This window comes from Canis lupus, chromosome 26, assembly GCF_003254725.2.
Source record: "Canis lupus dingo isolate Sandy chromosome 26, ASM325472v2, whole genome shotgun sequence".
NCBI classification, from domain to species: Eukaryota; Metazoa; Chordata; class Mammalia; order Carnivora; family Canidae; genus Canis; species Canis lupus.
Window position 1 is genome coordinate 19719233 of NC_064268.1, and position 21626 is coordinate 19740858.

The following is a 21626-nucleotide window of genomic DNA, read 5'->3' on the forward strand; positions in this document are numbered from 1 at the left end:
GAATTTTGACTATTTTGACTATTTTTTCTTTTGTTTTGTAATGTTGTAGTTGAATGAGAACGATCCCCATGATAAGTCTTAGAAACTGAATTACAGCCAGATTTAAATGGTTTTTGCTCCGGAGAGGGGAGTTGGCAAGGATGAATGGCCTCTAGCTGGTATATTGTAAGATAATTGTAACCATGGCAGTATTTGTTTCCTAATATTGTCCTTCTAAATTTAAGTGACGAGTTTCATCATAGGAAAAAACCCATTTGTATGTTTCAAGTTGCATTTAAATTATCCCAACTTCATTATTCCAACATTAGAAGTAGTTTCCTGTAGAGTAGCCGGTTCAGCAATTTGCTTAATCTCCTGTGGAAGTGGTTTTTACCCGGGCGAGTAATATCTTTTAATAAAGTGAGTTTTCTGGGAAGATATACCTAACCATGGTAACTTTGAAAAATCTAGATAAAAGAATACGAGAAGCTAGAGAACGAGGAAGATCGCCTTTGCAGAAGCCGGCAAATTTACGACACCTACATCATGAAGGAGCTGCTGTCTTGTTCACACGTGAGTATTTCTTTTTGTTCTCTGCCTTTAGTTTGGATAGAGGACAGCTCGCAGTGTTTCCAGAAAGTAAAGTAGGAGGCAGAAGTTTAAATATCGAGCAATACTCCCCCCCAGGACATGACCCATGTCTTCTCTTCTGTCATTTGTTTCCTGGTAATGCTGACACAAAGTTGTTGCTCCATCTACTCCAAGCTTATTTCCAAAAGTGGATTCTTTCATGGCAAAAAAAAAAAAAGAAAGAAAGAAAAAAAATTGATAGCTCATGCAAATCAACAGAAAAAAAAAAGGACAGTCTCAATTCCAGGCTTTCTAAAGGAAATTAAAGTTTATTATTGTTAATTTGGCTGTACTTTAAATAATTAGGCTAATCAAATATTGATCGATATAAATCTTAAATAGTTTCTTTGGATTAATGAGGAAGATTATAATTATTATGTTAATTTTATTAATAGTTAAATAGTGGTGGAAATATTTCTTCCCCCTGTAAATCAGATAAATAATCCATTCAGTCATTAGGATAAACTAGGTTCCTAAGAAATTATTCTACCAGGAGTGAGTGGAATAATTAGATAATAAAAATTTACCACGTAATATCTCTGAGAGAGCTTTCTGAAGGAGTGGCCTCACAGTTTTGGCCTGTGGGTCCAATACAGGAGCCACTAGCCCCAGGGGCTATTTAAATATAAATTTAAATTAATTGAAATCCAATGGAGTTAAAAACTTAACTCCTCAGCTCCTCATGAGCCACATTTCAAGTGCTCGATAGCTGCATGTGGCTGGTGGCTCCGGTATTGGACAGCACAGATACACAGCATTGCTGTCACTGCAGGAAGTTGAAGAGGACAGCAGTGGCCATGATAATGATTTATTTTAGTGCTTCTATAGTTACTGTGTCATTCACAGTTCTTACTGACATTTGAATAACTGTAGCTGGTGGCACCACTTGTGCCATATATTTCTTTGTTGTTCTCACCTAACTTGTAGCAGATGGTTGATGCTCTGTGCCTTGCTACCTTGCTGGAGAATGGTTGAACCTTGGAAAATGCCAGATGTTCCGTGAAGATGCCACTGAAACTTAGTTTTCACGTAGCTCAGCAAATTTAGAGGGTATTTAGCAGTATGATGGGCATTTTAAACTTTTCTTCTTATGGTGCATTATCAAAGAAGACATAATTTGAAGTTTGGAGGAAGAATAGTATGTGTAGTTCTTGCTGGTGTAAGCTCTATTTTTTTAGAGCAAGTTCCCCTCTGCTCTGGTCACAGCAAGGCTTTTCTTTACAGCCTTCACCACCCTGGCTTTTAATTCTTAAATGGATTTTCTTTCTTTCTTTCTCCCTTTCTCCCTTTCTCCCTTTCTCCCTTTCTCCCTTTCTCCCTTTCTCCCTTTCTCCCTTTCTCCCTTTCTCCCTTTCTCCCTTTCTCCCTTTCTCCCTTTCTCCCTTTCTCCCTTTCTCCCTTTCTCCCTTTCTCCCTTTCTCCCTTTCTCCCTTTCTCCCTTCCCTTCCCTTCCCTTCCCTTCCCTTCCCTTCCCTTCCCTTCCCTTCCCTTCCCTTCCCTTCCTTTCTTTCTTTCTTTCTTTCTTTCTTTCTTTCTTTCTTTCTTTCTTTCTTTCTTTCTTTCTTTCTTTCTTCCTTTCTCCCTTCCTCCCTTCCTCCCTTCCTCCCTTCCTCCCTTCCTCCCTTCCTCCCTTCCTCCCTTCCTCCCTTCCTCCCTTCCTCCCTTCCTCCCTTCCTCTCTTTCTTTCTTTCTTTCTTTCTTCTTTCTTTCTTTCTTTCTTTCTTTCTTTCTTTCTTTCTTTCTTTCTTTCTTTCTTTCTTTCTAGATTTATTTATTTATTCATGAGAGACACAGACTGAGAGAGAGAGGCAGAGACATAGGCAGAGGGAGAAGCAGGCTTCTCACAGGGAGCCCGATGCGGGACTCGATTCTTGACCCCGGGATCATGATCTGAGCCGAAAGCAGGTGCCCAACCGTTGAGCCAGCCAGGCATCCTAAATTCTTAAACGGATTTTCATGCATTTGTTTTCTTTTCTTTTCTTTTTTTCTTTTAAATATTTTATTTATTTATTTATTTATTTATTTATTTGAGAGCGCAAACTTGCAAGCATGAGCAGGGGGAGGGAGAGGGAGGAGCAGACACTCCGCTGAACAGGAAGCCTGATGCAGGGCTTAATCCCAGAATCCCAAGATTGTGACCTGAGCCGAAGGCAGACTCTTAACTGGCTGAACCACCCAGGCTCCCCTGTTTTCTCTTATACAGTGGAAATTTTACATTTCTAATTTTACGTTTCCAATTTTTACATTAACTAATTAAGGGATGTATACATTTAATAAGGTGATAATGAGATTCTCTATACTTTTTTTAAAAAATCATGATAGTCTTAAACTCTTGTGGGATTAGGTATGCCCATCAGGTGCCCCCGTGCTCATCATCCTTCTTGATATGGTATCTAAGAACTTCTGAAGCTCAGAGAAACAAGCATCTGTTTGGATTGCCCATAGATACCCAACTGATTTTTAAAGAATGCATGTCAATATAATTATCATAGGCTCCTGCTTAGTAGTTGTGTTAAATTATGTGTTGTGGTATTGTATAACATATAGAGGTTTATTACGTTTTATATTTGTGGAAAAAAATAACTTTTTGATTATTTTTTGAAAAGCCATTCTCAAAGCAAGCCGTAGAACATGTACAAAGTCACCTATCCAAGAAACAAGTGACATCAACTCTTTTCCAGGTAAGACAAAATTATTTCAAAATAAATACAGTTGACCCTTGAACAACACAGGGATTGGGATGCTGACCCCCATGCAATCAAAAATCCATATACAACTTTTGGCTTCTACCTCCAAACTTTACTAATAGCCTCCTGTTGACTGGAAGCCTTACCAATAACATGAACATTCAATTATCACATAGTTAAAAAATATTAAGAAAATTATAAGGAAAATACATTCATAGTATTATATATGAAAAATCAATGTGTAAGTGGGCCTGCATCATTCAGACTCATGCAAGACTGTTTAGACTGTTTTCCATAAAGGGATGCACACTGCACAAGTGAGTCAGGAGCCCTTCATCCTGGTCTAGTTGTGAATTTCCTCAGAGACCTTGGGAAAGCACCTGCCTACAGTGCCGCAGCCTCCTGTGCAAAATGAGGAGAGGGATTAATTCTTTCCTATTGTTACCTTTAGCTCTATGAGTCTAAGAGGTAGAAAGTTAATAAGTAAAATAGCTAATCTAAGGAATAGATTACCCCATGGATCCATTAGCTTTTAGTCTTTAGAACTCAATATCAGTGCTGATTATCAACACTTTTAGTCATTTATAGAATATGCTATGTAACTTCCAGGGCCCAGCACAGCATGAAAAACATGGGGCCCTTTGTTCAGAAATTAAGAATTTCAAATGGCGACAGCAGGGACACTAAACCAAGCTCTGTGCTCTTCTGAATGTGAAACCTGTGGAACTGCATGGGTCACATGCCTGGAAAACTGGGCACTTGGGAAGTGGCTGTGACTTTCCAGGAACCATGTTAGGCAGTAGAGATGCAGTGGCAAACAGATCAGACCTGTCCATACCTTCATAGACTATGCAGTTGAGCTGTAGATAACTATTAAAGAAATAACCAAGGTGATGAATCTGTTACTAAAAACTGGACAAATGCCAAAAAGAGCAAGTGTAAGAGTGGGAGCTGCAGCTTGTCTGAGTCTTGTCAGTATGTGTTCTACGTTTCTGTTTATGCAGTGTGTGATTTCTTTTCCATCCCTTCCAGCCCTACATAGAAGAAATTTGTGAAAGCCTTCGAGGCAACATTTTCCAAAAATTTATGGAAAGGTATGAAACTTCATATATATATATAACATTTTTTTTGAGTTATACTTGATATGTAACATTATACTAAAATGTTAGTATGGGAAGCCCGGGTGGCTCAGCGGTTTAGCGCCTGCCTTCGGCCCAGGGTGTAATCCTGGAGTCCTGGGATCGAGTTCTACATCGGGCTCCCTGCATGGAGCCTGCTTCTCCCTCTGCCTGTGTCTTTGCTTCTCTCTCTCTGCGTTTCTCATGAGTAAATAAATAAAATCTTTTAAAAAAATGTTGGTATATATACATATGTAAAATCTCGTATTATAGCTGTACCTCATTTTACCAAAGAGCACTATCCTTAAAATGGGTATCAATTTAATCATTCGAAGTACTTACCAAGCATGTACCATGTGCCAGGCTTTGCATTAGACTGTCACCTCAGTACTTTACATTATTAATTAGGATTTGTATATCTTTTTTTTTTAAGGATTTTATACATTGATGTCTCTTTGAACCTGTAGCTCTTTAGCTTCAAAATGCTCTAAAGTTTAAATAGACTATGAAACCACAATATTTAAAGTATCTTATTGGGACACCTTAAGATATGCGTGCTAATGCACGCATGGTTCTGTGACCTATCTGATTCATTTGTTTGCACTTGGAGATCCTATCCCCCCAAGGTGGGACAAGCCTGCACTTGATTCTTTATGTAATTTAATTTGAGGGTCTAGGGAGATGTCTGTGGTCACATATATTATTAATATCCCTAATAAATACGTTCCTTGAGCCACTCAAACTATATGTGTATGTTTGTCATACAAAACCCTGAAAATGTTCAGTGATGCCCATAAAAGTGGCCAGCTCATATGCCTTTCTGGCACCCAGCAGTCATTTCATTGAGGTTTTGAGTATTCCTCTGAGATAATGTGCCGCTGGAACTGGGACTCTCTTAAACAGAATGTGCTTTCACACTGACTGTGCTCTTCTCCACAAACTCGGCTAATTTCTAGACAATCACCGTGATGATCATGGCTCGGTGCTGGAACAGCCCACAGCTGTTCCCTAATTGCCCTGGAAGAACAAATATTGCTTCTCTGCAGCTTCTTTTCCTCCACATATTCGCAGAACTAAAGTAATTAAAAAAGAAAAAAAAAAAAGTTGTGTTGTGATGCCACAAGAGTTCAAGAGATAATTTTATCCTGGAGTAGAATTAGTACTTTGGGAAACTAATATGCATACAAATGATTATTACCCTTTTCTGAGTAGCAGCAGAGACTGTGCGGGAAAGCAGTGGCTCACGCTGAGGGGATAGGCTGGCTGCATCTTAGTGGGGTCTGGCTTACACTGTCTCCGGTACTATTAGCTCAAAAATCTGACCTTTCCCAGCTCTTGGGTTAGTCGAGCTTCTGTGCAATCGTTGGAGAAGAGGGGAGAAATGAGGATGGGAATTAAAATTGGGGAGGAGGTCTTGTAGCTCTTTCTTTGCTGATGGGCCACCAGGTCAGCCCGCGATTCATTTTGTCCCACTGGGTGAACTTTTTGCTCTTATTACCACAAGAAATCCAAGCTGTTTGTGTTTTAGACAAGTAGGTACACTGGATTTTCTGAAGTCATTAACCATGTTATGTAAATTATTTTCAAAGCAGATGTCTTCCATTTTTATCCATTTCGAGTTCTTTTCGTGTTAATACATTTTCAAATGAGAACTTAAAAACTCTATTGTGAGACCGAGTTTCAAGTTTGGGTTTTGAAAAGCATGGACATTCCCTAAATAGAACCTTGTATTAGAGCCTCATCAGGACTGGCCACACTCACTGCCGGCCTCACAGGGAAGATGATTTCTCAGTCTGATCATAAAGGGGAAATCTTCAGCTATGCCAGGGCTCATCTCTGCCTTCACCTGAGGCCAGCAGAGACACAGGGCTGATAAGTTCCAGGCCACACTGAATCTGGGAAGGAGGCTTTCCTTCTCCTGGATGAGGTTTGGTAGCCTCTGTCAGGCAGTGAACTTCAATTGCCCAGCAATCTAAAGCTCAAGTCATGGGCCGGGGTTAAAAATGCTTCCTCTACCCTACCCTACTGCACCCCTGGCATTTCTGTATCGGTAACCTCTAACATTCCATCCTCTGCAAGGGCGCTGGCTGTCAGGAGCCCTCTGTTGCCCAGGTTCTCCTCTGTTCTCAGCCCCAGTCCCTCTTCTGTCAAAAAGTGTGCATCCTGGTAATTAGGTATTGATCAAGGGGACCTCCATGGACACGTGACTGAGCCAGGACACCCTGGGGCCATCTGTACTTCCTAGAGAACTTGCTACAGAAAACCCATATTTCGTGGGCAAACTGTGTATTTGAAAGTGTCCTTTTCTGGGGAGACGCTGTTCTTCTGAGAGTGGATATGTGTTGGGATTTAGTTCTCTAGACTCTTCTCTTGGTCAGCAGAACTCTTCTCTCCTCCCCAGCCAGTCTGCAAGTTTGTAAAATGTGCCAGACCACCACCCCCTGTGGCCTGCTCTGAGCTCCAGAATCCAGAATCCCTGAGTAAAGGGAGTACTAGCTAGCTCCAGTACACCAAGAATTTCAAAGTGACAGTCAATAGATTCATAAGGACACAGAACACCACAGTGTGGTTTTGCTTTTTGCACTCATCATACTTAGGAAAAAAGAGAAACTGTTTGAAATAACTCTCAGAAATTCTCAAAATATAATTTTATTTTACCAACCTCACTGAGATGAGAGGGATCAATGAACACTAATGTCATTTTAGATTGACAAAAGGTGCTACATAATTACAAAGAGTTCTTCTGCTTTGATTTTCAACTTGACTATATTAGCTTCAGACATATTTTTAAAAGATCCTTGGACAGCATATTAAATGGACCCCACAGGCAACTAGGACATTTAGATGCCTTAGGGCATTCCGTTACCATGCTGGTAATTCCTGTACCATGCACTTCATAAGTACTTTCTTTCTTGTTCCCTCCCCTTCTTCCTTTCTCTTCCTTCCTTCCTTCCTTCCTTCCTTCCTTCCTTCCTTCCTTCCTTCCTTCCTTCCTTTCTTCCTTCCTTCCTTCAAGAACCCTGGATGGTGCCCTTGTAAAGAATCGTGCCAGGAGCTAGGTGAAATCCAGCCATCACAAAGAATACTCTCTACCTTTAAGGAGTGGTCAATCTAGAATGCATTTCTTTTGGAAAAAAAAAGTTTTAAAACGGTGTAGACTGTGTTGCTCATAAATAAACACAATGAAAATAACATCTTTATTAAATAGATGTGGGGATAGATATCTTCATAGAGGGAAAAAACTACTCATCAAGGAGTTGAGTAAATTTTCAGAGCAAATCCACCCAGTGGGTATTGCATCTTGTGATTCTAGTTTAAGGGCTTTTTTTTTCATAAAACATTTGTATCTTTGAGCAGCAGTACTTGGTCCAGGTTCAGATCCAGTCCTACCCCTTCTCTCACTGTGTGATCTTGACTGGACCATAGTCTCCTCTGCTGCAGAATGGGCGTCATCATTCCTGATCATCAGACCTGCTCATATTGTCACTGGAGGGGGAAATGAACAGGGCCTGGCACGTGGATAGCACTATCTGAGTGTTTGCTGCTATTACAATTATTTATAAATATTTTGTCATTTAGAGCTGCGTGGCCCAGTATGGTATGGTAGCCCACTAGCCACATGTGGTTCTTGAGAACTTGAAATGACAAGAGCGTGAATTAAGATGGGCTCTAAGTACAAAATATATGCCAGGTTTCACAACTTAATATAAAAAGAAGAATATAGAAGGTCTCATTGCTAACTTTGTGCCGATCACATGTTGAAATAGTAATTTTTTGCTATATTGGGGTTAAATAAAATACATTATTAAAATGAAAATACATATGTGGCTCAGGTTAGGCCTTCTCTTGAATGGTCCTGATTCAGAGACAGATGTGACCATAGCAATAATCACAATTTAAGGGAAATATGATGTCTTTCACCTGATTCCTAAAATAAAGCCTAAAGACCAGTGAAAGCTTTGTGAAAAAATATTCAAGGGAATGTATCTCTGGTTGAGAAGCAACACAAGTGATCCTGTACCCAATTGTCCTTTAACATTGCTCTTTAAATTTGATTAATGTAATATGCAACTTTTTAGTGACCATTTATATTCTTTTTTAGTGACAAGTTCACTCGATTTTGTCAGTGGAAAAACGTAGAATTAAATATCCATGTGAGTATCCTCTTATTCTTTCCTTTTTTTTTAAATAAAAACTTCCTCTGGCTTAACTTCGTGAGAAAATACTTTGCCCTGGAGCACACTCCCACGGGTAATACGCTGTCTAAACAGATGTTGCTCTTATAGCTCTGTGTATGAAGAATTCATCCTCCCGTACCCAGCCTCGTAAACAATTCGAGTTTTAATTCTCTTTTCTCAGATTCATATAAGAATGTGTTTATTTATTTAAGAAAGGGTATTTTAAGCAGCGATTGACCCTTCCACAGAAATAGTAGTCAAAATACAAGGTCCCTACATAATGTACTTCCCACATGCCCTTGTCTTTTGCCATCCCGGGAAAGTCTCTTCTTGTTTGTATTATTAGATATAATCTTGTAATAAAAATGATGACATCTTTTATTAGAGCAAGAGTTCATCTCCTCTTTGATTAGTTTTGAGAATGAGGAAAGCAGTCGTCAAAGACAGGCTCCTTTCTAACACGCACTTCCTGTGAATGTCTCATCTGCTTGCGGCTTTCAACGTCAGAAATTCCCGGGACATCCCCATCTTGGTTTTTGGAGCCCTCATTCCTTGTTGCAGCCTTTTACCTTCTTCTTCATGTTCTCCCTTCACATAGGTTTGCTAGTGCGAAAAAGAAATTATCAATTGGATTTTTTTTTTAGGGTTTTTTTGTGTGCGTTTTTTCCTTGCCAGTACCATGGGAGAAGCAGTTTGTGAGTGTGTGTGTGTGTGTGTGTGTGTGTGTCTGTGTGTGTTAAATTTTAACTTCTTTCTTTCACATTTCCTGGCAGGATTTTAGAAACAAGAGGACAGTAACTCATTTTTTCAAAAAATCCTTTCTATCTGCTATAGATCTTTCTGATGCATGGTGTGCTTTCATCCTGCTGTTCCCGAGAATCAGATATGAAGCCTGTGTGGCCAGTAACCTGGCTGCAAACATGGTGTTTTAAGGGTTGTTTGGGGGGAACTCTTCAGGAATCTGACCCTTCACTTGCCGGGGTACATAAACCAGCAGGCGTCGGCTCTTGTCCGACGGCCCCTTCACTGTGAACATCGGGCTCACTTCTGCCTTCGTGCTGTCTAAGACTATTAAAACTACTTTAATAGTAGTGGGGGGCATTGGTGAGATGTTGACACAAGAGAGGGCTTATGAATGAAGCTTCTTTATGTACTTTCCTCATATTTAGCATCTTGTTTCATGCTCACATGCCCAACATGAGTCCTTGCTGTTCCCTGATGTTATTGATAAAAAATTCACATGGCCAGCATCTGTTGGGTTTTTCTGGTCATATGGCCCACTCTTAAGAAAACCTAGATGCTCTTGATGTAGACTTCCTCTTCTACCATGACAATTCCCGGAATTGTGGAGCTGTTCCCAAAATTCTGGCTTCGGAGTAGCTAAGGATGCTTTTCATTTTGACTAGAAATTTCACACTCCCTTGCCTTCAAGGTATACATCTTATATCCTAACATTTAGGATATTTGAAAAAACAATCTAACTCGACTCCCACACTGTTGTCTTCCCATTTGCCTGCCTTTTGTGCATTTTGGCGGTAGAGCAGAAGGAGGCTCTAGAAAGTCTTTCTACCTTTCACATCCCATCTCTTAGAGCAGTCACAGGGCAGATCCCTCTATCAGAAGGCTGTTTTAACAACTATGTTTTACGTGCAAACAACAACATAATTTTAACACAACGCTGTGTATCCCTTTCGTGTTTTGAATTCACAGTTGACCATGAATGATTTCAGCGTACATAGGATCATTGGACGAGGAGGATTTGGTGAAGTATACGGTTGCAGGAAAGCAGACACTGGAAAAATGTAAGTGCTATGGGTTTTATGCTTGCATCAACAGAAAATGCCTACATAGATTTATGGAAACCCATCATTTCACTTGTCAGAAAGAAATAGGCTGTATGTTGTTAAGCATTATCAATGAGAACAATCAGCTGGAACTTCCACCTCTTAGGGTTAAAAGGAAAGTTAGCCGTAACTGTGTCATGAACCCCTGTGGTTCAGGCTGTGGGTAAAGGAGCCTGGGATCTGGAGGTGACCAAGAAGGAGCATTATGTATAGCCTCCTGGTCTGATCTTGCTGCAAAGAATTCTCTGCTTTGCACAGGAGAGACATTATCTCCTAAACAGTGGCCCACTTGTGATTCAGCGTATGAACCTTGGGGTGGCATAGCATTCCAGGAGATGTCAATTCCACAGATGGGTAGCTCAAGCACTGGGTGAGAAGTATTCCCTGCTACAAGGATCATGATTGTGGGCCTCCATCACCATCTTAGTTGTTTATCTTACAGGAGGAGGTTGGTATGAGGCAATTATGTGCACATAAGCCAGGCACGAGGTTCTTGCAGAAGGTGAATGGTGGAGTTGTTAAGTAGTGCAAGGGGAAAAAATTTTGTTTTTAAATATAGAAGCAGTTTGTTGAAGTGAACATATATCTAGAATCAAAAGAGAATGGGAAAATATAGTTTGATAGACCCAGAGCTACAAGTGGGATCAAGTGACAGGCATGTTAAAACCATGGGAAAGTAGAGTAGTCTGTGCAGCTTGGTTGATAACCTCACTGAGCCAGTGTAAGGGGTAAATGAGGTCACCGAGTTCAGTGCCCACCTCCCCCTGCCACCCCTGAGCATTGTGTAGCATTGTCACTCAGCCTCCAGTCAGGTCCTCCTTGTGATTGGGCACCAACAGCTCTGCGAAGTTGCCCTCTTAGTCTTCAGACAGGTCCAATAACGGACATGATTTTTATCTTGTGGGGACTGAAATTTACATTCCCTGACTTATGCCCACTGGTCTTCTTCCTGTTGTGGGGCCCTGTGCGGGGTGAACCCAGGGTCTGGCACTGGGGCGTCTGTAGTTTGCTGCCGTGCTGAGACCAGATGGCCTGGTGATCCAGAGTGCAGGTCTGGGTGTCCCTCAGCCAGGACAGATCCGGCTTGCATGAAATTTGTGCCTCCCCTTCCTCATTTGTAGGATTGGGAAAATACTTACTTGTTGTTAGACTTGAATGAGATAATACATCATAAAGCCTGCAGACCACTACCTCCTCCATAGTCAGTATTAATGAACAGTCCTCTGCCAATGGGCCTTTAATCCCCCTTCTGTAGTACCATGGTGGGCTCTGGCCCTAAGTGATGTGCTTGTCGCCTATTCCATCTCACTGACTGTTCATTTTCCTTCCTCACTACTGCTTGTCTAGGTATTTAGGAGATCTGCTGATCTGCTAATCTGCCACACAATGTAGAAAGTCATACTATAACCGTGTTTCTTCATTACATGTGTTATTTCACAGGATCCTCAGGGTTTGGAAAACTGTCTTCCACTTTCTAGATTAAGGGTAGACACTTACCAGGAATCCCACAGCTAGACAGTGGCCAGATTCCTGTGAATCCAGGAGTGTGTCCTTCCAGTCCCCAGGCTGCCAGTTACATTGTCTTGGCTCCGCAACTGCCATCTACCTCAGAAGCCAGTGGAAGCAAACTTGCTCAACCCAGCAGCTCAAGGCCCATGTATGGCAGCTTCTGTGGTCTGCAATTTAAACTATTTACTAGACACCATCATGGAAGGGGGTAGTGATAGAAGTGATATGAAACATCTTGAAAATTCATCACAAAAATTAAGTATTTAAAATTTTTTATTTATTGATTTTACAGAGAGTGTATGCGCATAAGCAGGGGGATCAGCAGAGGGAGATGGAGAAGCAGACTCCCTAATGAGCAGGGAGCCTGATGTGGAGCTCAATCTCAGGACGTAGAATCGTGACCTGAGCCAAAGGCAGACGCTTAACCGACTGAGCCACCTAGGTGCCCCCAAAATTAAATATTTAACGAACATGCCACTTCACATGTTCTCAATATCCAGTCCCATAATTAGGCAAATTAATATCTCCATCAGTGGATTTGTTATAGAGAACTCTTGGAAGAGTAGATAAAATGAGCAACTTTGAGCATCCATCTCTGTTTTGTTATAAGTCATGACATTGTAAGTTATGATCAGTTAGAAACAAATGGATTTTCTGGGTCCTATCCCAGCCAGACAGTTGTCTGGGTCTTATAAAGTGGACCGTCAGTGGGGATTTATAGTCATGTACCAGATTTCTAAAGCCCTTGAAACCCTTGTAAAAATTTCCTTTCTGCTTTCTGTTGAAAAATCGTCCTGCTTTCTTCAACCTGTGGTAATAGAGCATGCCAAATAATATGTCTATATTTTCTTAGTTGGAGCTTGTGCCAAGTTTTCAAAAAGCTTAAGTTGTCAGCTGTTTCTTCTCCACTAACTTTCATATAAAAATCTTATTGTTTTTTTTTATTATTTGAAATATTATAACTTAAATATCATGATTAAAAACAAATCAGGGGAGCCTGGCTGGCCCGGTTGGTAAAGCATATGACTCTTGATCTCTGGGTCTTGAGTTCGAGCCTCATGTTGGGTGTGGAAATTACTTAAAAAAAAAAATAAAAACCAAATCTATTGGGGCACCTCGGTGGCTCAGTGGTTGAGTGTCTGCCTTTGGCTCAGGTTGTCCTGTGGTCCTGGGATCGAGTCCTGCATCGGGCTCCCCACAGGGAGCCTGCTTCTCCCTCTGCCTGTGTCTCTGCCTCTCCCTCTGTACCTCTCATGAATAAATCTTTAAAAACAACAACAGGGGATCCCTGGGTGGCGCAGCGGTTTAGCGCCTGCCTTTGGCCCAGGGCACGATCCTGGAGACCCGGGATCGAATCCCACGTCGGGCTCCCGGTGCATGGAGCCTGCTTCTCCCTCTGCCTGTGTCTCTGCCTCTCTCTCTCTCTCTCTCTCTCTCTCTGTGACTATCATAAATAAATTAAAAAAAAATAAAAAATAAAAAATAAAAACAACAACAAACACCCCCCCCCCCCAAATCCATAAGGTAGCATTTTAGGATGTGCCTTTTTGAGTATGTACCTTCCCTTTTCATTTTGTTGCTTGTCAGTGTTTTAGAGTCTTACACTGTGCACTCTTATAAAATCTTGACCAGAACTGCTGGGACACCTGGGTGGCTCACTCAGTGGTTGAGCGTCTGCCTTTGGCTCAGGTCGTGATCCCAGGGTCCTGGGATCAAGTTCCATATCAGACTCCCCACGGGTAGCCTGCTTTTCCCTCTGCCTGTGTCTCTGCCTCTATCTCTGTGTGTCTCATGGGTAACTAGATTAAAAAAAAAATCTCAACCACTGCTAAAATCACAGTTCCTAAATGTTAAATATTATACACATATCCCTTCGCCCCTGCAATATACACATAGTGGCCCTGGGCAGCAATGATACACACAAAATTTATTTCACCGAATTTATTTATATCCCTCTACTTTATGCTCTTACTGGACTGGAACTTCTATTAATGTAATGATAGAAATATCTTAATTATTGCTGGATTTTTTTTAAAAAGAACCTTTTTTTTATTTTAGAATAGTTTTAGGCTTAGAAAAGAGCTAAAAGATAGCATAGGGAGTTCCCATGACCTACACCCAGTATCCCTGTCTTCCATTGGTCACAACAAGTGAACTAATACCAGTATGTTATCATTTTTTTATATATATATTTTTTTAATTTTTTAATTTATTTATGATAGTCACACAGAGAAAGAGAGGCAGAGACATAGGCAGAGGGAGAAGCAGGCTCCATGCACCGGGAGCCCGACGTGGGATTCGATCCCGGGTCTCCAGGATCGCGCCCTGGGCCAAAGGCAGGCGCCAAACCGCTGTGCCACCCAGGGATCCCCCAGTATGTTATCATTAACTGAAATCTCCACTTTATTCAGATTTCCTTCGTTTTTACCCAGTGGCTTTTTCTTTTCCTGGATCTCATGTTACATTTAAGTCATCACATCTCCTGGGGCTCCTTTAGGCTGTGACAGTTGCGCAGACTTCCTTGTTTTTGATGGCCTGGACAGATTGGAGGAGTATTGGTCAGGGATTCTGTAGAATGTCTTCCAATTTAGGCATGTTTTTGTCATGGTTACACTGGAGCTGTGGGCTTTTGGAAGCAGGACCCCAGAGGAAAACACCATTGTCATCACATCAAATCGGGGTGCCCATCCTGTCATTAACATGACTCATCATTGTTGATGCGGACTTTGACCGCTTGCTTGAGGTCGTATTTGTCAGGCTCCTCCGCTGTAATGTCCTGGTCCCTCTCCTCCATACGGTTCTCTTAGAAAGAAACTTTTACTCTGTGCAGCCCTTATGTACTAATGGGAAGATATGCTCTACCTCCTGGAGGGGGCATTTAATTTTTTTCTTAATACATACATACAAATTTTTTTTTCCATGACACTCAGGTACCATTTTGCTTCTCTTAGACACTTCCCAAATCTTTAGAAACCTTCCCCCGTATGATGTGTACCATTTAAAGCAGCAAAGATATATTTTCAGTATACTTTTTTCAGTAACATTTATGTTTCCAGGTATGCAATGAAATGCTTGGATAAGAAGAGGATCAAGATGAAACAAGGAGAAACATTAGCCTTAAATGAGAGGATTATGTTATCTCTTGTGAGTACAGGGGTAAGTATTCCTTTTCGAGTGCTGCTTGTTTTTGTATTCATTGGTTGGTTGGTTTTAGGTATCAGGACAATTTATTTAAAATACAGGCATTCTTTTCCAGCAAATTATGCAGCTAGCCAATTCTTGGGTGCATTAGAATTTATAGCAGGGAAGAGCAGCACTAAGTTAATATAAATAGTGTGTAATTCTCATATTATCTCTGTTTAATTTGGGAGTTAGAGAAGTGTTAGCGACCATCATCATGCACACCCACAGCTTCTCCCTTTAGTGGCTGTTTATGGCTTCCTTCTTTGCGGAATATGGTTCCAGGGAGGGCAGGAAGTAATCATGGCATCAACAATGAAATCACTTGAGTCTAGTTAAGAACTGATTGCGTGATGGAGGACCAGCCCAGAGAAGGAGGAGTACAAGGAGGAAAGCAGCTCTCATCCTCTGTAAACAAATAGAGAAACATCTCAGCTTACTCAAACCTGATTTGCATTTGAATCTGTCCCCAGTCACTAAAGTTATCTGTCTGGCTGCTTTTTACCTGTTGTGGACTTTGCTCATTTCCATTTCCAAGAGGATGTTTCCACCTGTTGGACATTGTGTTTGTCTGTCAAGCTAGGATTTTTAGCTTAGCATGTGCCAAAAACTTTTTTTTTTTTTTGCCAAAAACTTTTACCCAGTGTCTTTTTGTGAAACAGTGTCCCGTTTCTGGCTTCTTTTGCAGTGAATGGTATGACCCACAAGCAAAGCCTTCTTTTATTTATTTGAGCAGATGTGTATAAAGACACCCAGAAAAACTCAGTGTCCAACCTGGGCATGCCCACGTGCACCAGTGGGCCTGTCATCCAGCATCCAGAGGAGCTCAGGGATTCAGGGTCTCATTCAGGAAATGACGATGGAGTGGCCAAACTCATGCTGAGTACCTCATATGGGAATTTAAGGTTAAATACTGAGCCAAAAGGGTTTATGTGCAGTGAGATATACAGGGGAGGGCATGACCTCCAAATATCCTAGCTGGGTTCTAAATAGGGTCATCCCTACCCAGAGGATTAAGGAATCAGATTTTAATGGTGAATCAAAGGATCCCTTTCAACTAGTAAGCAAGGAACCTGAGACCCAGAGAGATTTCTTTGCCCAGAGTCTGTGGACTCCCTGGCTAGTGTTCATTTTTTTTCTTTCTTTTTTTTTTTTTTAAGATTTCAATTTATTTATTAAAGAGAGTTACATACGTGCAAGTGAGCACAGGGTTGGGTGGGGGAGGGGGCAGAGGAAGAAAGAATCTCAAGCGACTTCCTGCTGAGCGTGGAACCCACACAGGGCTTGATCCCAGGTCCCTGAGATCACAAGCCCAACCAACTGAGCCACCGAGGCATCCCCTATTGTTCCTTTCCTATTGTCACCTGTTTGGCCCCATATTTTTTGTTTATACCTACATTTATCATATTGCAGTTTATATTATTCTAACATCAGTTTTAAGCAGTTTTGGAAAGGTTATTTGCTACTGAAGTATAAGATTATCATAATTTAGCTCAACCGTAAAATAAGTGAAAATGCCATAGCTATAAATAATTTCTAACTATGTGCCTCTGTCTCCCAACATATGGATATTAAGCATTTGAAATAAGAGTTTATCCTGTGTGCATGACCACATTTTCAACTAATTGGAATGGAGACTAAGCAGCTTGCACACTATATTGAAATCAGTATGAATGGCATCGGTTTCTAGTTTCTATCAGAAATGTCATTGTCTTATATTTCAAACATGGATGTATACTTACTCCAGATTTTAAGTGGTAATTAAAATATTAATCTTTAATGAGTTATCTCCAACACCTTGGGTATTTTTTCTCAAGAAAGCTTATGGAAAAAGAAATCTTTGGTGTTGGAAAATTATGTATGCAATGATCATGTAGCATTTTTATATTTATTTTTTTTAGATGAAGGGGAATAGAGGTAAGCAATAGCAGTATGTATGGTTCCTCACCAGTCTTACCCTCTAAAGGAATAAATAAAAAACCAGTCTACTATTTTGAGCTAACTTTAAAGAATTGCTTATATTTTTTTATTCAAGTATCAAACTTGGCTTTTTTGTTTTTGGGGAATTTGGGGGGCCTTTTTTGTTTTGTTTCGTGTTTACTTACCAATATATAATTTAACCAGGGGGCAGCTGGCTGGCTCAGCCAGAGAGCATGCAACTCTTGATCTCCTGTTTTAAGTTCGAGCCCCATGTTGGGTGTAGAGATTACTTAAAAATAAAGGCTTTAAAAAAATGATACATAATTTAGCCAAAAGACTTGTAATAAAGCTATTTGGACTGATTGACTTCCTTCCTTACTTTCTTCCTTACCTCCTTCTTTCCTTTTTGCTAACCAAAGGCTACTTTTTATGAACTTTTTTAATGAACTTTTGTTTTAAATGGCCTCAGTAGGTTAAACTTCAGATCAGCCTGTATCAGCGTGGTTTCCCAGGTGCTGGCAGGAAACTGAACTGAAGTCACTCATTACAGTTTTCTTTTTACTGGAAGTTTTTTGTTTTTCCTTCCAATCTCAAATTGAGTGTTCCTTCCCCTGATCTTTCAAAGAGACAGTGGGAAGTACTGTTACTGGTATGCTTCTCTAATTCTAGAATAGTAAAAAGGGAAATCTTCAGGTTTAAGCACCATGATAAGTATGTGCCTAGCTGGGAAAAAGCAATTAGCACCTTCATTAAACAGTCTTGTCATGTCCTCGAAAGTGTTACTCCTTCATTCCTTGAACCATAGAGGAGTGCCTAGATTGTGCCAGGCATTTTGCTGCAGGGTGGGGCTCCCAAAACTTGACTGTGGTCTTTGCTCTGCATGGAATGAGAGAAGGTAATCTTGTTCTTCTGATCTCAGGAATGTATAGATAATGAGGGCGTGCGGCAGGAGCCATGGGACAGGTACCCAGTGCTCAGGAGGCACTTAACAGAGTGGAAGTGACAGTGGATGATCCTCGGAAGTCACAGGAGGTGTCAGCACGTGTCTGGGTCCTGAGCACTTTGGGAGGGTTTGAGGGCTACAGGGAAGGTTCAACAGAGCTGGAGTCTGATGTGGTATGTGACTAGCACAAGATGAAGCTGGAGAGGGATAAAGACCAGGAGAGCCTGGACTAGAATGTAAAGAACTTTCTAGGCCAGTCCTAGGGATTTTTTAAAAATCTCACAGCAGTTGGAGACATAGCGTTTGAGGCAGGAAAATAATATAAGCCTTCCTCTGAATGCAGGGTGGAGAATTTTCTTAAATACTCTATGGTGTATTTTATCACAGTTTCACAGAGTTGCTACAGAACATGGGCTACCTTGCTCACTACCTGTAGGAAATCCTCACTGAGGGTCTTACCTCCAAAAGATCCACTAGTTCTTATTGATCTTAATTTGTTCTTTTTTTTTTCCTAAGATTTTATCTTTAAAAAAAAGAGAAAGAACAAGAAAAAGAACAAAGAAAAAGAGAGAAAGAACAAGCAGGGGGCAGGAGCAGAGGGAGCAGCAGACTCCCCACTGAGCAGGGAGCCTGAGGTGGGGCTTGGCCCCAGGACTCCCAGGATAATGACCTGAGCAGAAGGTGGATGCTTAACCGACTGAGCCACCGGGACACCCCAATTACCTTTAATTTGTAATCAAGACAAAACATCTTAACCATGGTTATGTTTGGAACTCTAATCTGCACCATCATTAATTGCTGCCTGTTTTGTCGTATTGGCCCGTATTTGGTTCTTTATATCTTGAGCTTCATGGGAGCCCTGATGTGGTATCTGCCCAGTATCTGAGAGGTGAGAGACTGCAGTCAACATGGAGATAACTGAGTCATACCCCTTTAGCTGAACTTTCCCTTTACATTGCTATAGAAACCTTGCCTTTGTAAGCAGCATACAGTAGAACCCTGGACAAGGTCAGGAGACTTGGGGTTGAGATCTTGCCTGGCTACCACATGTCTTTGTGACCTCAGGCAAGTCATTTTCCCTTTTTAGGGCTTTAGTTTCCTTGTCTTAAAAATAAACAGGTTGGATCAGGTGATTTTTTTTTTTTTCTTAAAGGGCCCTTCTATTCAGCCTGTGAGTCTAAATTGACAATTCCTTAATTGAACCTTTTTCACCTTTTGCTACTTCCTCAGGGCTACTATTGGAAGGATCATATCCCATCATGTTCAGAAATACCCCTTGGCAGAGTCCACTGTCTCCTTGGTTCAGAAATACCCCTTGGCAGAGTCCACTTGTCTCCTTGTCTCCTTGAGTGCAGTGGCCATCTCAAGCTGGGAAAGACTCTGGCCTTACTAAGGTCTGGTTCCATCAGCCTCTCTGTGCTGCAGCCCAGTTGCTCTTCAAATCAGGAACCAGAGTGTGTGTGGGGACCTGCATTAAGAAAGGAGCAGAGGATCCCCGGGTGGCTCAGTGATTTAGCGCCTGCCTTTGGCCCAGGGCGTGATCCTGGAGACCCAGGATCTAGTCCCACATCTGGCTCCCTGCATGGAGTCGGCTTCTCCCTCTGCCTGTGTCCCTGCCTCTCTCTCTCTGTATCTGTGTCTCTCATGAATAAATAAGTAAAATCTTAAAAAACAAACAAACAAACAAAAAAAAAAAACAAAACAGAATGAGCCATCTTCAGCAGGCTATTAGAAAGGTGGTTCACTAAGTGGTTCCAAGAGGGACTGTACCCCTCCCCCCACACCACCCTCTAGGAAGGCCACATGGTGTTTAACAGAAAATGGAAAGCACTTTTATCTTGCCTATTTAAAGCAAAATCAGGCTTGAGATCAGTAATCACTAACACCATCTCAACAGTGTTTTAAGGCAAAATGTGTAATCACAAAATGAAATCTGTAATTGATTCTGGAATACTTTCCTCTGGAAGATATATGGGAATTGAATTCAAGTTCTTGAATCTCTGTTATAGAAAGCGGTTAACTAAGATTTCTCAGTCTGCCCTTAAAATAGTGGTTTGGACAATGCAAATTCAGTGTAAGGTTATTCTGTTGAAACTTGAATATTTTCTGTGAAATTTAATATTTTTTTTCTTTCTGTGGATATAGATTTTTTTTGCCAATTTTTATTTGAATCCTTTGAATGGCGAGTATACACTGTATATAGAGTCTGAACAGACCTAGTCATAGATGCGGCTTAGCACTCAGTTCAAGGGATGGAAGGTTACCCGTATTCTAGAAGTCTTGTGCCTCTTCTGGTCACCTATCCCTCGCCCAAGCTAACCACTGCCCAGATTTCTAACACCATAATTTAGCTTTGCCTATGTTTAGACTTTGTCTAAATGTACTCTTTTGCGTCTGGCCTCTGTCGCTCAGTGTTGCATGTGAGATCCACCTGTGTCTTTGCACACAGCAGCAGTACCTTCTGCAGCTACATAGCAGAGGTCAGAAAGCTATGTGTGGCCCACGGACCAGATCTGCTTTGTAGCCTTTATTTCTGCACATCCCATGGGTTAGGAATGATTTACATTCTTAAGGGATTGTATAAAAAATGGGGCAGAGACTGTATAGAGTCTGTAAAACTAGCAACAGTTACTGACTAGCCCCTTGGAAAAAAACTTGCTGACTCTGGCTGTCTAGTATTCCACTGCACAAATATACGACAATTAACATATCTATTCAGACATTTATTTGCGTTCTTTCCCAGTTCAGACTATCTTGAATAGTGCTGTGAGGAACATTCTCATGCAGTTCTCTTTGGTGCACAGAAGTCTAGGTTGCTGTGAGGTGTATACTGGGAAGTGCAAATGCTAGCTCATAGGGTTTGCAGATGGTGCTCAGCTTTGGCAGATAGCACTAGTACCATTTTATGCTCCCAGGAGCCATATATGGGATTTCCATTTCCACCCTATCTTTCCAACCACTTGGTATTGTCAGTCTTTTTAATTTTAGCCATTCTCATGGGTTTTAGTGATAACACATTTCCTTGGGGACCAGTGTAGGCCAGCATCTGAATTCCTCCTAGGCTTGTGAGCTGTTTGATAGTCTCTTATGTGAAGTGCCCATCTTTTAAATTAATTAATTATTATTACTACTACTACCATTTTTTTGCTATTGTTCTATTGGATTATTTGTCTTTTTATTTATTGATTTATTAGAGTTCTTTATATATTCTAAATATGAGTCCTTTATGTGTTTACAGATTACAAGTATCTTCTGTGAATTGCCTTTTTACTCTCTTAATGGTATCTTCTGAAGAACTGAAGTTCTTAACTTTATTTTAGTCCAGTTTAGCAATATTTTTACTGTTAGTGCTTTTTTGTGGCCTAAGAAATCTTTACTTACCCTAATGTCATGAAGATATTCTCCTTGTTACCCTCTAGAAGCTTTATTGTTTTCTCTCTAGACCTTTCTCTACCTGGAGTTGACTTTCATGTATGGTATGAGGTAGGGGTTGAAGTTTACATACTCTTGTACAAATATCCAGTTGCTCCAATGCCGTTGATTGAAAAGGCCATCCTTTCCCCCCACCCTGTTGTGTCAATTTATCATAAATCAGTTGACCATTTATGCTTGAGTCTGTTTCAGGATCCTCAGGTTTG

General features: G+C 41.0%; 1 protein-coding gene across 9 annotated transcripts in view; it reads left to right on the forward strand.

Annotated features, from left to right (window-relative positions):
* Nucleotides 1-21626, forward strand: part of GRK3 (G protein-coupled receptor kinase 3) — a 132351-nt gene that overhangs the window by 69913 nt on the left and 40812 nt on the right. For all 9 annotated transcript variants that reach the window (XR_007406100.1, XR_003146695.3, XR_007406099.1 and 6 more), the window contains 6 exons: nucleotides 451-552; nucleotides 3216-3290; nucleotides 4329-4390; nucleotides 8517-8568; nucleotides 10303-10394; nucleotides 15002-15101. Coding sequence is in view for 6 of the 9 variants with exons in the window: in XM_025474356.3 (XP_025330141.1) it covers nucleotides 451-552; nucleotides 3216-3290; nucleotides 4329-4390; nucleotides 8517-8568; nucleotides 10303-10394; nucleotides 15002-15101 (483 nt within the window). In the remaining 3 variants the exon portion in view is untranslated. The remainder of the gene's footprint in view (nucleotides 1-450; nucleotides 553-3215; nucleotides 3291-4328; nucleotides 4391-8516; nucleotides 8569-10302; nucleotides 10395-15001; nucleotides 15102-21626) is intronic.